Consider the following 18,199-nt stretch of genomic DNA (forward strand, 5'->3'; position numbering starts at 1 on the left):
AATTGTGATAACTTTTCATAACATGTTAAGAATATTCAAAATATTCTAATATTATTCAGGCCCTGCTGCAACTTCCAACAGTGTGAAAGAAAGTTGACAAAATATTACATTGGTATTTATTGATGAGGTGAATCACAAAATATTTTCCAAGAGTTGAGACAAATGGACGGCCTGTGTGCACGCAGTAAAGATACGTCAGGCTCACCCTGAAGCGCAGTAACTTGCAGCCTCTCCACAAAGCTCCTCCTTGGACAGACCCCTCTGCCTGTAGCGTCACTCTGAGTTCACTTCAGTCCAGTCCCCTTCCCTAATCTCAAATACACACTAACACACATCCTCTGTTATCCATACAAACTCACACACGCACGCATACACATTCACACAGCGCCGGACGCATTCGCAAGAACTCCGCGTCCTGCTCCTGTGCGCAAAGGAGGACCTGTTGGATTCTATAGAGCGCATTAGCTTTTCTTCCAGTTTTCCTGTTGTACGAAGTTGTCAAACTACCTTTTCACATTTTCACAGACTCTCTCAGGGGTGAAAACTCTTTTTTTTTTAACTTTAGGTGGATCTTCCTCAATTCAGCAGCCTCGGATCTTTTGAGAGCATAAACTGGTTAATTGCAAATCAAATCCTCGAACCGCGCACTGGGAATCAATTCAGCATTTGACGCCTGCAAAAATGAATAATTCCGTGAAATAACTCGCTCCTGCGGACAAAAGGATTTCAAGGTACGTTCTTATCAGCTATGACTATAGCCTGTGTGCATTACAATAATCTATTCATCTCGGAGGCGTCTTGCTGCCACGGTGCGTAATTTACTTTGATTTCAGCTGCAAGTTGAAAACGCCTCTCGCAGCCTTTTCGCTCCACAGTTGGTTTTACGCATTTGAATGGTTCTAAGTGTATTCACGCACTCGTGAGATAAGATAAACACACACACTCACACAGGGAGACACACACAGAGAGAGAGAGCAGTAGAATATCTGCGAGGTCTAATCTACATCTCTCCTTTACTCTCCCTTCATCGTTGAATCCTTCCACTTTGATTCATGCTGTCCTTCAGTCAAACCACCCGTGTAGATTCCCCAAAGGTGTGTTCTGTCTGCGTTGTTTGTTTGGGACAGGTGCAGTTTGTGAGAAAGGCTCCAGTGAAGGTGTATTAGCGGATTTCATAGGCTGGCAAGTCCTCCTTAACTCAAATTTGTGATTTTGGGCTTTGCAAATAAAACTGACTTGATATATTTTAGAGTAAAGGAGAGAAAGAAAGATTTCCTTCTGGATTTGGGGGCATGCCCCAGTGGTGCACCTTGCCTCCCTTCATTATTCTTTATGTTCCTTTTTCTCTCTTTGGCAGTGATAATCTCAGCAGCATCTCTTCTCGTGGAGCGAAGATGCATCGGCGTGTGTGTGTGCCTGCAGCTCTGTTGGCTCTGGTGGTGCTGACTCTTGTGCTTCCCGGTGGCCTGGGCTGTCCCAGAAGCTGTAACTGCTACCAGGCCAACGAAGTCCACTGTACCTTCCGCTCCCTGCTCACTATACCACCTGGACTGCCTTCACACACACGACGCATAAATTTAGGGTAGGACACACACACACACACACACACACACACACACACACACACAAAAGTGCACATGCATGCATGTAAACACACACACAAACATAAGATTCTTTACAAACACTCACACAGTTTTGAAATAAAGTGGCAAACTACAGTTTCATAAGAAGCTCACATTGAAATAATTATATAATTGTTGATTTATTAATATCTTAGGTTAATTATTCTCTATCTGTGCTCCTGTAGGTTTAACAGCATCAGCAGGATCCATGACAGCTCACTGGCCGGACTTGATAGAGCGGAACTACTCATGCTCCACAGCAACGATCTCCATCATCTCCCAGAGGCAGCATTCAAAGATATGAAATCGCTGCAGGTAAACAAGGATCATATCTGCTCCTTTACACTGAAAGTACAGAATCCGAGACCCGGTTCAAATCTGGTATTAACATCCAGTGATTTGATCACTTTCAGGATTTGGTACAGGTCTGAACGCACCTGATTGCATCCTGAGAACTGATCATATAGAGCGGGAAAGTGAGATCCAATCACAAGTGGTCACAGGAAACACATTTGGGATACATTTTAATACCAGATGTGAGCAGAATAACTTGTTCACTAGTTATCAGACCTTAGTACAAGATTTGAACAGGGCCTGAATGGACAGAATTAAAACCAGTGGAGAGAGCATCCAACACTGAAACTACCCAGACCTGTCCTTTGCCAAATCAAACCAAATAATGCAGGGTTATAAAATATGTGGCTATTAATGGGAAGTAGGAGAAACAAACCAGTCTTTCCTCTTACACTTAACCTTAACCTTTTTGGAGAAGAAGGTTTTGGCAGGACAAAGATGTGAAAATCAAAACTGGAGCAAGTCTTTCTCAGAACTAACCTGCAGCCTCAGGCAGTGAGGACCATGCAGGTACTCTTGTAGTATTTCAACTGTGCTGTGCTTTTCTGCAGAGAGCTCCACTCCACTAAATATTTCTACATGTGTAGTGCTTGGTTTCCTGTGGGCATATCTCCCTAATGATGAGAGATGATATATGTAAAACGAACAGAACAGATTCCAGATTTTATCATCACAAGTAAAGCAGGGATTATCAAGATATACCGCATTTGTCAAAGGAAGGAGAGGATGCCTCATTGATAAATGTGTCTAAATCTTTCAGTCACTCATGAAAATTGATTCATGAAAGGATCAATTTTTCCATTTGATCTGTGAAACAAGTAGCCAACTAGCATGCAAATTGATAAAACAGTTGACAAGATTCTGTCCACATTCTCAGTACATTCTTTCTTATCTCTGTACAACTAATACATAATTAATGCTCCATCATTAATTTCACTGCTCGGTGACAAGGAAACACACTGGACGTTTTAGCACCAACCTTAGGGCAGAGTTAGCAGTCAGCGGGGAAGGGATATTACTCAACAAGCAATTGTTGCCTTCATCTCCCAGGCAGATGCTGATATACTCTATTGTGTGATAATAGGATCCATATTTCCATGTGCTGACATAGTCATGTGCTAGATCTGTCCGCAGCTGGAGCTCTTCCAACTAAGTAGCCTCCCCGGAGAGCAGATTTGTCATAAGCCTCACAGTAACACAATTTCACAACCTGCTTTTTGTGGTGTGTCTTCTTAAAATTTTGGTGGGTTCTCTGCACATGACCAGATTAGCAATAGATCCTCATGAGTCCTCTGCAGAGGATAAAAGGCTAAAATTTATATTTGAAAAGTCTAAGATCTCCAGTGCTGGAATATTCTTTTTTCTTTGGTTTGACCTGGTAAAGTCACAGCATGAATATATCTTCTGATTATATGCCGTGGGCTATTTTCTCTATTTTCTTATACGTGAGATGGGGCGCAGCAGGAAATGTGTCCCCATGTTTTTTGAATTTACACAAGGTGCATTCAGTCATTTCTGCTTACAAACAGTTTTTTCTGCCAACTCTTCCCCCTCATTCCAAGTCCCCTCACATTTGTCATAAATTCAATCACAAGCATGTGGTGTCCAGGGACAGTCATTTCTTCATCAGCCTTGATGTCTATTATTTGATTGCTCTTCTAATCCTTAATTTCTTCCGCTCGCTTCATTTCCTGCGTTCCCACAGATACTCAAGCTGAGCTACAACAAGCTGAGCGAGATCTCTTCATCTCTGACCTTCTCTGGTCTGACCTCACTGCTACGTCTCTACTTGGATCACAACCTCCTCCAACACGTCCATCCACGAGCCCTTCTCCAGCTGCCCAGCCTCAAGCTGCTACGTCTGCAAGGGAACAGACTGCATCAGCTGCACCCTCACACTCTGTGCACACTGTCCCTCCTGAATACATATTACTTCTCGACACTCAGGTGAGCTTTACCATTAACTTTAACTCAAAACAGATAGCAGCTCTGACAGTGAGGACTGTTAATTTGTTGTTGTCTGTTAAGTTTGTTTCTTCTAAATTTGAGTCAAATTGTGAGCGCGACAATCAAGATCATAAAAAACATAATTGAACTGATCGATGGCCAAGTGATCAGTAAATATAGTTAACCTCCCAATATCCCCAATAAAATCATGCACTTATGCCCCAAACTTCTAGAAATCCATAGCACAATATTTGAACATTATATGTGCCAAATTTTATTCTGATAAAGGGAAGATAAGTTTCAGTAGATATGTAGAAGCATAATCCCCCGAACAGCATTTTTGACACAATCTGTTCCATTTGAGATTTCTGACTCTAAAAATTATTTATTTTCACGTGTTTCTAGTATATATTTAATCCAAATACAATTTAAAAAAAACAAAAAAAATGTTTTAATTAAAATGGTGAAAATACTTCCCAGATCTGGACAAAATATTATACTGATTCGACACAAAGAAAAATTGACATTGAAAGTTACATGAGTATAAGTCTCTGCCCTTTGATACATGTCCTCTGTCTAAAGATGAAGGTGATTAAAATGATAAAGATGATGGCTGATTTTCTTACCTGTAGTCTCTCACTGCCCACTCCCAAATCCTTCCCTCCAATCCTCTATGACTTTTATTCTACCTCTACCCCCCCACCCAACGGTTCATCTTGTCTTCGTTCTTTCTCTCTCCCTCCTTTAGACACTTGGACCTGTCCAACAACAGTCTGACCACGCTGCCCACAGACACCTTGGCGACTGCACCACTGCTTGAGACTCTAGCGCTGCAGGCTAACCCATGGAGTTGCGACTGTAGGATGAACTGGTTTCTCTCTTGGAGTCTGGCTCACCCAGGTGACTGTCACGCCTGAAAAATAATTAGTTTTTTACTTACTATTCCTTCATTCCTTGTCTCACTCGTGCAATTTTATTCTTATGCCATTGAAGTAACTCAAGGGATAAGAAAAAGATATCCAGTTATCCAGTTATCCAGCTCAAGGGATAAGCAAGAGATAAGAAGCAAAGGTGAAGAGAAACACAGTGACTGGATTTAGAAACAGCTGTTAATAATTTCACTCTATAAAAAGCTTTAAAACTGAAACATAATATTTCAAATCCAGACAGATAATTTTAAGATGGGCTAACATAACTTTCAGATATATGTTCATATCATGATACTTTCGACATCTCCACCTGCTTCTCCTTAGACACTCTTGTCTCGTTCATCCTGGTTTTGTATCTCTTCCACATCTGTCTTGCGTCTGTTATTGAGATGTGAAAGAAGGCAGAGCTGTGAAATGTCTCATTGATATGCCAGACTTAACCTGCCATGACTAATTCACAATGACACCATTGATGTGTGCAGGCAGCTGAAACATGGGCTAATGATTGCCATGTTTTAATGAAGTGATGCATATTTACAATTTATGAGAAGATGAAGTCACCATATCTAATTAGTCAGAGATATGAAGGGTAATGGATGCTTAAAAATTGCTTCGATGAGAGAATGATCCCACTAATATGTGGAGATAGCTGAAATAAGCATTTGTATGTTTGTCTAGTTTTCATGATGTTATGCACTGTTGATATGCCAGAGATGGTAAGGCAGGCCTTTATGGCTTAATGTTCTCTTTCTCTTTCTTCCAATTAGGCTTAATGAAATGTCCCGGTGGCCCTCAGTGCCCAAGCTGTGCGTCACCCAATTCCTTTCAAGGGCTTGGCCTACTTGATCAGATTGATCTACCGTGCACCTCACCTGTCATCGCTTTCCCAGGGAGAAACACACCTTTGGAGACAGAACTCAGTGAAATCCAATCACGTGAAACCTTCAAAGAGCCTTTAGGCAGTGCTTTGGTGGGTCTGTCCGACCAACAAGGCAACAGTGTTGATCTGAGCTGCAACGTCACCCACTCCTCCAACTCTCAGGATATTGCTCCTCCTCCAGATCTCTCCCTTTCCTCCTCCTCTCAGATCCCTCTTGCTCTGTCACTCTCCCTGGAATGCCCTGTGGAGAGAGAAAGCTATGAACAACTTTGGAGGATTCTGGCTTACTACAGTGAGACTGCGGTTCGCCTTGAGAGGGAAATCATGCTGAGCAAAACCCCGACATTGGCCTACCGCTACAGGCAGACAGCAGAGACAGATGGATATTATCACACTGGAGTAAAAGCTTCTGTTAAAGTCAGACCACAGTGGTTACTGCAACCAGCCATTAGCATCCAGCTAAACAGAGCACAGTCTAATGCACACAAAGTTCACCTTATATACTCAACAAGAGTTTCTGCTCATCCTGGCCCTACATCTTTTCCCTCAACATCCTCCCCTGCTCCTCACCCATGGGTTCTGATTTCAATGAATCAAACCATCACAGCAATGGCAGCAGTATCGGGAAGTAAGGTGGAGCTCTCCTGCCCTCTTCTTAGTTCTGGTAACCCCAAAGTACAATGGATTCTCCCAGATGGATCCAGACTCATATCCCCCTCCAGCAACCTGGATGGTAGGCTGCAAGCCTCAGCCTCTGGTTTACGTCTACAAAAAGTGCAGCTCTCAGATGCTGGACTTTATTACTGTGTAGCCCAGGCTGGCATGGATGGAGATGCTCTCCCTGTGCGCCTGGCAGTGGAGGAGTCCTCTGTCCCACCTTCTGGAGAGCAAGTGGGGCCGCCTGTGACTAGAGCAGTTGGGGAGCCCATCAGTCTCTCCTGCAATGCATCGGGTTCACCAGCACCTTATCTGAGTTGGGTGTTGCCAGATGGAAATATACTATGGTCTGGATTAGCTGTATCAGGTGGAGTCACAGTACAACCAAATGGAAGTCTTTCACTGTCCAAGCTTTCTCTGGGGGATGCTGGTCATTACCGTTGCATTGCAGTCAACTATTACGGTAGTGACTCTTTGTCCATGCAGTTGGAAGTAAAACCACAACACCCTTCACTGTTCAGAACTTCATTTCCCAGAGGGCCACAGTCCGCTGCTGGCCGGTCAACCAAGATACGAGCCCCTTTACTACGTCAGATGGAGGAAGGATCAGGGGATGAAGAGGAAGAAGAAGAGAAAACTCTTAGGAAGCGTCCAAGACCTAACCAGCCGCTCCTGAACAGACGGTATCCATTTGGAAACCAAAGAAGACGTGGACCTGTGAGAGAAGGACCACTGAAAAGAGGAGGAGGGCCTGTATCCTCCACTGACCAGAGAAGAAACCGCTTTGACAACAGACACAGAGTCACCACAAACAAACAAAGAATAGACCCTCAGAAATGGGCAGACATACTGGCTAAAATACGTCAAAAGACAACTCACACTAATAACAGCCAAACTGTTACAGAGCCCTCAGCTGAACCGATGGGAAGAGTCAAAGATGGAGATACAGCAAGAGATGATGGAGTGGTTGTTACAGAGAGAGTTAGAGTTGAGGAAGAAGAAACTGAAGGGTCATCTGTTGATGACACTGTTTTGCAAGAGGAAGGTCTACAACCCTTTCATCCTGTTCTGACAGAAATGCAGACACACACAGAGACACCAATAAATACAGAGATAGACAGAGGGAGAGAGAGCTCAACAGAAACACAGACGAACATAGAGACACATATCCAGACTTCGAACCCAGGTCCACAGACAGAGACAGTGACAATCTCAGAGGAACAGAAAGAACCAGTCACATCTAAGCCAAGCTCTGGAAATAATGAAATTGTGCCAGCACCACCTGACGGAGATTACAGAGAAGCAAACCCCAACCCAGCTAGAACCAGAGCTCAGAACCCACGGCAGAGACTCTTACCAAATTTGGTTCCAAATTCTCGACCTCAAAGCCCCTGGAATTCTCGCAGGAGGTTCGGACAGCAGAGACGAATCATCAACAGGCCCAGGGTGCAGCCTTTGACCCCACCCCAACCTCTCCCTGACCTTACACACCAGAGTTCACAAACAGCAACACCTGACACCACCACAGATCGAAGTAGTTTATCACTGCTGGCGTCAACAACCACATATCCATCTACTTTGTTGACAAGGAATGACCACATTAAGACCACTCCAAATGGTGTGGAACTTACTCCTCTGTCTCCCCCTGTTTCTTACACTCTGGGTATCTCAACCTCCCGCTCATTAACTCCCTCTGCCGCCCCCTTCACCTCATTATCCCCCACCCACACAAACCCACATATAGACACGATGAGTCATTCAGATCACACTGCAGAGTCCACTCTTTTCAACAAAGCGACACCAGCAGCCACTCACTCTGATGTTGTGATCTCACAGACACATGTGCCAGACACACAGGCCGGGACACTTACACATGGCGTACAGACACACCCAAACACACACACCCCCTTAGTTAAACATGCTGATAGACCCTCGAGCAAACACAGTGAAGAGCAGGAGAGGAATTTGTCGGGTGGGCCATATGTATCTCATTCCACCACTGTCCCCTCCACTCACTCATCTGCTGTTTCCTCCACAGTCTCTAGTGCAGCCACAGCTACTACTGCAAAAACAATGACTCTTCCAACTACTCTCAAGAGTGAAGAAAGACTTTCTAATCATCCGACAACTACTTTCCCAATTATGTCTACAACAATTATTATTCCAACATCAAGCACTGCCAGAAGCACTACATCTAGTCCTACCTCTACAACTACCACAACTGCACTTACATCAACTACTCCCACTACCACAGCTATTTCTTTAACTAGGCCTTCTACTACAACAACAACTACTGCATCAAGCACTAAAACCTCATTCAAAACTGTACCCACAACAACAAACCACAGTACAACAACTACTGCTCCAACTTCTACTCCTAATACTAGGAGTACTACAATGACCACCTCAGCCAAAACTTTTCCAACCACCACTCGGGCACCTACTTCTATTACATCTACTACTACTACCACCACAACAATGACATCAACAAGTACCAGAGCATCATTCAGAGAGAGGCCAAGCGTTGACCGAGTTGACTCCAGAGGGAGGCCTGTTTCTGGGGCTCCTAACCAAAGTCAATCACCTCCTGACTGGAAGAACCCCGGGGCTAATTCTATTCCTGACTCACACAGCAGCAGGCCACACTGGTCCCCTTCGCTCCCTGTTCTCCCTGGGGTGAGTTCCGATCAATTCAATTACATAATATTGACATTTTGCAGAAGCGTAATCCAGTAAATAGTTCTTAATGCAAGGACACACAGTACAACACAAGCAAGAGCCAAGGTAGGACCAACAATTAGTTTTTTATTCATTAATTAATACACATTTATTTGTTCATTGCTTCCAGTCATTGTATATACAGCTATTCTTCTTCATTTGTCAGTTAAGTGGAACTTCATTTCACATTTCCTTTTTATCTAAGTGAGTGCTGGCCCAGAAAATAACAAACACAGAGACACACAGCACCCCACTGTGCGAGGCCTTGGGCAGAAATTTAGCAGAAAAAAACAATAGATCTGAAAATAGCCTAATCTGTCCCCACGACCTCCTGTTAAACCTGGGGGATATTTATGACAATTCTTCAATTTCAAGGATTTTCCAGAGCTCTGCCAGAGTCCCTGTCAGATCAACCGAAGTGATGAAAAACATATGTTCCAGAATCTACAACATTTTGTGCTTTTAGAGCTTAATCAGAGTGGATCAATTGTTAATTAATTTCCAGAGCTGTGTTGGCAACTAGTTTCAAATCAAACCATTCGGTCCACCACCAATGAGTCATTCAAAATCTGGGATGACAGTAATCTGTATTGTATTTAAATTATCCACTTTAAAAGTATTTTGCTGCAGAATTAACACATTTCAGTTTTTGAGTGAACAACTCTTCTGACTAAACTTATTAATAATGGTCTCTATTCTTTATCTTTGTTTTGTTGTTTCTATAATTGTCATATATATAGAGACAGATTGAGAGCTTGACCAAATCATTAGTTAATTACATTCTGGTAATAATGTAGATTTAATGAGTTTTTTTTAGATAATCATTATTCATTTTGGTTATGAACTGAACTAAAATCACATAATGTTTTTATTGTTTTATTATTGGGAATAATCTGTTTTGTAAATCTTATTCACAGGCCCCAGTTGTGAGATCCAGACCAAGAATTGCAGATCCACACATCAGGACAGTGTCATTCCCAGCAGAGAGCACTGCCAGGCTGGCTTGTGAGGCTCAAGGAGAGCCAAAACCTTCCATCACATGGACCAAAGTTGCCACAGGTGAAGATTAACACCCATTTGTTTGAGCATAGTCACATAAAAAACACCACTAAATGTCAGGAATCGGTTCTAGCTTCTGGTTATGTTTATGCAAAGTATCCACCTGGAGGCCAATCAAACCTGGTTCACTGATGAAACCCTTTTGATTATCCCGGGAAACGCAGAACTGTTTTTCATCTAGAATTCCATTATGCATGTGTCATTCATATGGTGAAAAAACTGCAGGTTGCATATTTAAATTAAAACTAATAAAGGTTTGTATTTATATCCTAATCTCATGGATTTGAAGTACGTCAGTCTCCACTTCAATATGTACAATAACTGAATGAATAAAAACACATTTTCCCTGTAGAAATAACCCATCAACACCCATCATTACACATTGGCCAGTGCACAGTAGACTTTTCTCTAGGTTGCCATGTGGGAAAGATATATTGCATGAAAATAATGGAACAGTTTGCGAACTGCATCACTGGCTTTACTTCACGCTGTGCCACTCGGCATGTCCCCATTTCTCCTTTCCTCCCTGTCTCTTACTTATTCTCCAACTTTCTTTCCCAATTTGTTTCTGTTTTTCCCCACTGCTCTCTCTTGCTGTCTGTCTGTTTGTCTGACTGTCTGACTTTTTTTCTGTCTCTCAGGGGCAGTGATGTCAATCCACTCCAAGGCTCAGCGTTTTGAGGTACTGCCAAATGGCACCCTTCTTATCCATAATGTGCAGCTGCAGGACAGGGGCACATACATCTGCAGTGCACACAGCTTCCTGGGTCGTGACAGGTAAGGTTACTGATTCATGCTATGAAGATTAATGCACTATAAGTCATTTATTCATAATGAACACAGGACACAACATTGTTAGAATTAATTATGGAAGCCTAATGCAGTTTAATTATTAAGTGTACTGTATTTGTAAAACATGGAACTGTTCCAATAGTTCTTGGTTCACCATTTTTAAGCAGCTTTAAGATACATTAATTAAGATTAAGATTAGTTTTATTGTCATGTTGCATGCACAGTAAGTTACACACAATTGAAATTTACCTTGCTCTCCCTCAGATCACACACACACACACAACACATGCATTACAGAGGGAGAGTAGGGCAGCCATTATACGGCGCCCATAGAGCAGTTGGGGGTATGGTGCCTTGAATGTAAAAAACCTTTACATGCACTTCTATAAAATTTGCAGGTGTAAATTCATTGTTTATTGTGTCTATGTTTCTGTCAGGACTTCTGATTGAATTGTGTATGCATGTTTTTCCTATATGTACCATATCTGGTTTTTTTTTTATTTAGAAATTTGAAAAGATAAATATTTATTTATGTCTTTATTGAATATGTGTTTGCTTTGCTCTTCCATGACAGGTTGCTAACCACCCTGGAAGTATGGACCCGCCCCCCTCGTATGCAGCTGGGGAGTTACAGAGAAGCCACCATTCATCAGGGTGGAGATGTGCTCTTGGAGTGCCAGGCAGATGGTGTTCCCACCCCCCTGCTATCTTGGGTTCTGCCTGATCGTTCTGTTCTGACGTCAGCAAACCTCTCCGCCAGTCGCATTTTTATGGACACAAATGGAACCCTCCATATTCCTGCAACTTTACCAAGTGACAGAGGAGTGTATCGCTGTGTGGCCTCCAACACAGCAGGTGCTGCCAGTTCTTCTGTGCGTGTACACATGTCCTCGTTGCCCCCGGTGATACAGCAACCCAGAGAGGAATACCTGAACTTGTCTCCAGGGAGGCCTGTTTATGCTCATTGCTCTGCTCGAGGTGCCCCACCACCAGCTCTGCGCTGGCGAATACCAGATGGGACTCTGGTTCGCCCATCTCAGTTTCTTCATGGCAACCTCTTCGTCTTGCCCAATGGGACCCTGCATATTAGAGGAGTTGGACCAAAGGACTCTGGGAGTTATGAGTGCACAGCAAGTAATGCTGTTGGAGCCGATAAGAGAACAGTGAGAGTTAAAGTTGAAGGGGGAGCTGAAGGCAGAAAAAGTGAAGCAGGAGAAAGAAAAGAAGACACACAAGCAGTTGCTATTGAAAAACCATTGCCTTCATATTCACTCAACAAAGACAGAACTTTGTTTGTCCCTAGAAACCCCACAAATACATTCAATTCCCCTAAACTTTCCCCTCATTTGCACACTGATAGATCGAGGACCTTGCAAATCACGTCGAACTCTTCACGCTCCTCTCCTCACCCTCACCAACCTGAATCCACTATCTCGCCTCCTAAAATCAATAAGACAGTTACTACCTCCCATACACACTTTAATAATATCAGCAAAACTAAACTTTCCTCTCCCTCCCAACCCTCCACAGTGCCTGCACAAAACACCAAAATCTTTCAGAGTATTGCCAACAACACAAGAGTTAGTTTTTTTTCCCCCTCTGACAAAAGCAGAACTTCAGCTGTTCTGAAACCCTTGCCTGTCTCCCCCTTCAGCAACGCCCGTATTGTCTCCACATCTCCCTCCATTACTACTGTTCACTATGGGGGGATTTTGCAGCTCCACTGTTCTGTAACTGGCTACCCACCCCCCATTATCATATGGAGGACCCCAAACAGGAAACTGGTGGACATGCACTTCAGGTACAGGGAGTGTGGGGTTGTGTGAGATAAGAGATCATTAATTATTTAAAATTATATCTTTTATTAACCTTGTTACATTTTCAAATTAAAGCTATGACCATCGTCTGAAGGTGCATCCTAATGGCACTCTGTCAGCCCAAGCCGTAACGGAGAAGGATGCTGGAGACTACCTCTGTATCGCACGCAACAAGGTCGCAGATGATTATCGCCTTCTGCGCGTCACTGTGGCTACCATGCCTGCCAAGATCGAGCCTAAACATCCACTCAATCAGATGGTGTCGTTGGGCAAGGCGTTGAAGGTGATTTGCATCATTGCCTTGCTCCTATTAATGATGATGTTATTTTCAATGAACACACAACATCAATAACAAGATTGATCCTTTTCCCACCAGGTGGATTGTCAGGCATCAGGGCTGCCTGACCCAGCTGTTCATTGGAGTCTACCAGATGGCACCATGGTGAACAGTGTGTTGCAGGGGGAGGACAGGGGCGGGCGAACACGGAGGCTCACTGTTTTTGTCAATGGGACATTACTGGTTCCGGCAGTGGGCATGGGGGAGGAAGGAGAGTACACGTGCTATGCTGAAAATCAAGGAGGTCAAGACATGATGAAGGTAAAAGAACCTTTCTACCTGGAGATGACTTTAGAATTATTATTATTTTTGATTTAATGGATATACACTAATTTACATATTTAGATTTATGAAGATATTTAAACTTAAACTTTTGATCAAAAATGTAAGCATTGAAAAACAAAATCGTAATATATATTTATTCATTCCTTTAAGGTCAAAGTGAAGGTCATGATGCCATCTCCACCGACCTTCACAGATGACAGAAGCTATCAAATCATCAAAGTACGTCTAGGGACAACTGCCACAATTCGCTGTCAGGCCTCAGGGGATCCTGCCTCAATGGTGACATGGTTCTCCCCAGCAGGCCGTGTCATCCCACGAAGTTTGGGTTCTCGCTACTACTCCGAGAGGGTTGTGGTGGTTTCCGACGGAACTCTGGAGGTGCGTCTGGCCCAAAAGATTGACACAGGAAACTATACATGCCGAGCAGGCAACTCGGCTGGGGAAAGGAGCACAACGGTGGGCCTGGAGGTGGAGGCTTTCAACCCAGGAACGAGTGGCCAGGTGGGAGGAAGAAGTACTAATAATGTGCCCAGTATTAGTAGATCAGGCGTCAATATTGATAATGCAAGAATAATCCAGTATGGAACTATCAATAGAGCCTTGAGCAGGCTGGGTAGTAATAATGGCTATAGTGATAAAAATGGGAGCAACACAGAACCAAACACTGGCATTAACAAAGCAGCCAGTGACTCTAATCCCGCCCCCAGGAGTGATAGTCAGAATGGATTCAACAGACCTGTCAGTGGGATTACAACACAACTTGGTAGCAGTTCGTACAGTGTCGGGGGGACCAGGTCAAGGAATGTAGGAGTTACAGTGGATAACATTGGAATAAGTAGATACAGAGCTGGCATTGTTAGCAGTGTTAGTAATAGTGAGGATAACAGTCACGGCACAGTTGGAGGAGAGCATGTACAAAAGAATCCAGGGAGTATTTATAATGAAGTCATTGCAGGAAGAGCTACTGCTGAGGATAACACCAGCAGAGATAATGGCAGAATAAGTGGCATTTCTAGGAATGTTGGTGTTAGCAGCAGTGTAACTAATAGTGGAGCTGGTACTGGCACACTCAGAGGAAATTGGTTCAGTCGGAGTAGCAATATAGACGTTACCAATTATGACAGCAGGAATAATGGTGCTATAGCTACTAGTAATACAGGTGCTAAATACCCTACTAACACAGTTGTAGGTGTGGTAACGACAGTGAAGCAGCGAGCGGTGAAAGGCCAGAATGTTATTTTGCCATGCCCCTCCCAAGGCTCCCCTCCCCCTCGTCTGGCGTGGCTTCTGCCTGGTAACGGCGTGTTGCCTGCTCCTTACTATGGAAGTCGACTCACTGTGCACAGAAATGGCTCATTGGAGCTGCGGGGTGTGCGGGCGACTGATGTTGGGACCTTGGTTTGTGTTGTGAGAGGTGAGAGAGGAGAGACAAGAATACAGGTGGAGTTGGAGGTCTCTGAGCCACAGGAGGAGGCCAGGTCTCCACACAGAGGATCAGCTGTGGAAAGACCCGTGCAGAAAACTGCCGGTTTAATTGAGACACCTAAATCAGGAGCAGTTTTGGTTTCAACCCAGTCTTCAAGCTCAGTGTTGACTGGGAAGCTTCATCCAAGAATCCCAGTTACTCAATTGCCTCTGCAGAGGGGCCTGAGTTCACCTGCTGCACCTCGTCCCCTTGGCATTCCACCCCGCTCAACTGGCCCTGTCCCAGAGCAGATGGTGAGCACCAGAACAGGCTCTTTGGTGAGCATCATTAACGGAGAAACCCTTCGCCTGCCTTGCCCTCAAACCCCAGGATACACAGACGGATCCCTCTCATGGACCATGCCCAGTGGCAGGGTGCTGTCCCGGGGTGAGAGTGCTGACTCGGGCCAATACCTAGTCCAAGAGGATGGAACACTAATGGTGCAACAGGCCTCTGTTTTCGACCGAGGTACCTACACCTGCAGGGCCACCAGTTACGACTCCTCCACAGTTTCACTCATCACGGTTCCTGTCATCGTCATCGCCTACCCTCCGAGAATCACAGCAGGCCCCTCCCCTGTAACTTACACGCGGCCGGGGGTTGCTGTGGAGCTGCCGTGCCAGACCATAGCAACACCCCGTGCAACAGTGACCTGGGAAACACCAGACCTGACACAGCTGAGGGTGATGGGTCAGGCTCGTATTTATGGCAACCGCTACCTTAGTCCTCAGGGTTCCTTGGTCATACAAAACCCGACAAGTAGAGATACAGGGTTTTACAGATGCACGGCGAAAAATGTAATAGGAGTGGACACCAAGGCGACCTATCTACATGTTATATAATGGAGTGATGCAAACACACCAACACAAGAGTAATAGAAAGACAGAGATCCACCAGTCTTCTGTGCTGGTGAATGGACTCCTCTACTGTCAACACAATGTGTCCCTCATGCCCAAAGGAACTGCAATGCTCTGTGCAGGAGATACTGTTCAATCTCAGAAAAGACACTACTTATATATAGTACATGTCTAATGTTATTGTATTTCTTAAGGTATGATTTTCCATTACTGTACTGTTTTTATGTCAGGAGTTCTCATAGCCACACATTTGCCTCTACATAAACAGAGTATGTTGCAAAAGGATTGTTTTATTTAGCTTGAGGTACATAACCTCTTGTCTGTCCAATATCTAACTTGGCTGTTTTCCTGCCTTGTGTTAAAAAAATGTGGACAAAATCAATATCTCAACAATCCAAGAGAATTGCGTTTACATCTTGTGTACAATCTACTAACGTTTTCATCATGTCAAAAACCCTGCAGCTTTAAGTGTTCGGCAGGGATTATAGGATCATTCAAATTCAATATACAATACCATACAAATCCCCAAAAGCAAACATTTTTTACTTGGCTTTATTGCTTCACTATGTGTACTAACATTAAACTACAGTGTACTGTATGTCATTGAGTCACTAAATGATATGGACACCACTCGTCATCACACAGAAGCTTTTTGTATACATAATGTAACATAATGTAATCTTTAATTTGTTTTCATATTTATAAATTTGTTTGTCAAATGTTGCAAATTGGAATTTAAATATACATAATATTACACTTTAGCTTGATGTTTAATTTTTAAACAATTTAAATAAGTTTTTGCATAATCTATGTAGCAAACATTAATTTAAACAGGTCCCATTATTTGCATTGACATCAGATCTTTGACAGACATGATGACAGAGGACGTCAACGTTAAGATCCACCCAAACGCCAGCTACTTATTTGTGGGTTTCAAACCGTGACAAACTGCCATCAACTAAATCTCACATTCCGACAGTATTACTGGGGCAGAACAAGATGTGGTACAAAGCATTCATGTTAACACATTAGCCAACAATAAGAGTGATCATCATGATTGTTTTGACATAACGATTGTATAAATATGTGTGTGGTTCAAGAGTCTGTCCTAAGTTTGTGCACAATTCAAGTAGCCTATAGTTTGCATGTCTGTTTTAATTTTGTCCTTAAATTATTTGTCTTGTAAAGACTCTTTTCTTAGACACCAGTGTTGTTTCATTAAAGAGGAAACTATGAAATGTTATGTGTGTCAGACGTCTCCTTAGCCGTGAAGGAATGATTGCTATATTTTTAACTTCTTCATTTTATAAATAAAAATTGTAAAGAATTGAAAGTGTTTATTCTATGAAAAGTCAACATCAGACACACATTTTTGTTCATATATGGTTCATACAGAGTGTGTGCTTGCGTGAGTCTATGTGTGAAGTCAGAGTTAGAAAAGACAACACCTATTGGGAATGCGAGAGTGAGGAAAGAAACTTCTCCTTGGGTGTATTGGAAGAACAGAAACTCTTTATCCGCAGTTCAGCTGTCAAACCAGGAAATGGGGTCTTAACTGTTGATGAGACACATGTTGATGACATCATATTCCCCTCCCTGGGAAATGCAATAAAAATACCAGCAGCCTGCAGGGCGACTCCACACACCTCCAACCTGTGCTCACACCTGCCAAGTGGTGTTTATACTGTGATTCCACTGAATAGCTACACTGCATTCAGATAAAAAACCTCAAGAGTTTTTACTTTTTTTCATGTTGCACTTAAATCATTTGAATTATTTTTTTCTCACCAATCTACACTCAGTGCCCCATAATGACATATCTGAGTTTGAGACACTTTTTTTTTTTAATTTATTAAAAAGGAACCTGAAGTATTCCATTGATATAATATTACAATATTGAGACCCATTCTGTTCTTAGTTGATGCACCTATGGCAACCATTGCAGCCCTTAAATCTTGGGCTTGATGCAACAAGCTTTGCACATCTGGATTTGGTGATTTTCTGTGATTCTCTGCATATCACTGTTAGAGTGGATGATGCCTGTCGGTGGGAAGCCATTTTCATGTCTCTCCAAAGAAGTTTGTTTGGGTTCAACTGGCTGGTTCACTCAAGGACATATACAGAGTTGTCCCTGAGCCACACCTGTGTTGTTCGGCTGTACACGTCGAATCGAGGTCCCGGTTGTTCCAAACTTCTTCCATTTCAGGATAATGGAGACCATGAGCTCCAGGAAAACTTAATCCTTTAATGCAGCAGTTTTTCTAGCCCTTCTTATTTCTCTGCCATGACACAATCTTATATCTGGGCTCTGCATAATTCCTTCAACCTCATTGCTTAGTTTCTGCTCTGATCTGCATTGTCAGCAGGCAGACCCTGTATACAGACACATGTTCAAATCCAATTTGCCACAGGGGGATTGTAATCAAGGAGTAGAAACATCTCGAAGATGATAAAGAGGAATGGTAAACACTTGAGCGACA

General features: G+C 43.2%; 1 protein-coding gene across 1 annotated transcript; it reads left to right on the forward strand.

The window, feature by feature from the left end:
- The first annotated feature begins 273 nt into the window (after positions 1-273).
- Positions 274-16,957, forward strand: LOC109631035 (matrix-remodeling-associated protein 5-like). Its single transcript, XM_020089598.2, has 12 exons — positions 274-731; positions 1,358-1,582; positions 1,808-1,937; positions 3,682-3,923; positions 4,672-4,823; positions 5,620-9,065; positions 10,025-10,166; positions 10,808-10,943; positions 11,533-12,759; positions 12,851-13,058; positions 13,152-13,373; positions 13,548-16,957. Exons 2-12 carry the CDS (start codon positions 1,395-1,397, stop codon positions 15,702-15,704), a joined length of 8,250 nt encoding a protein of 2,749 aa, XP_019945157.2. The 5' UTR covers positions 274-731; positions 1,358-1,394; the 3' UTR covers positions 15,705-16,957.
- The last annotated feature ends 1,242 nt before the right edge of the window (positions 16,958-18,199 follow it).

Source organism: Paralichthys olivaceus, chromosome 10 (genome assembly GCF_024713975.1).
Source record: "Paralichthys olivaceus isolate ysfri-2021 chromosome 10, ASM2471397v2, whole genome shotgun sequence".
Classification (NCBI taxonomy): Eukaryota; Metazoa; Chordata; class Actinopteri; order Pleuronectiformes; family Paralichthyidae; genus Paralichthys; species Paralichthys olivaceus.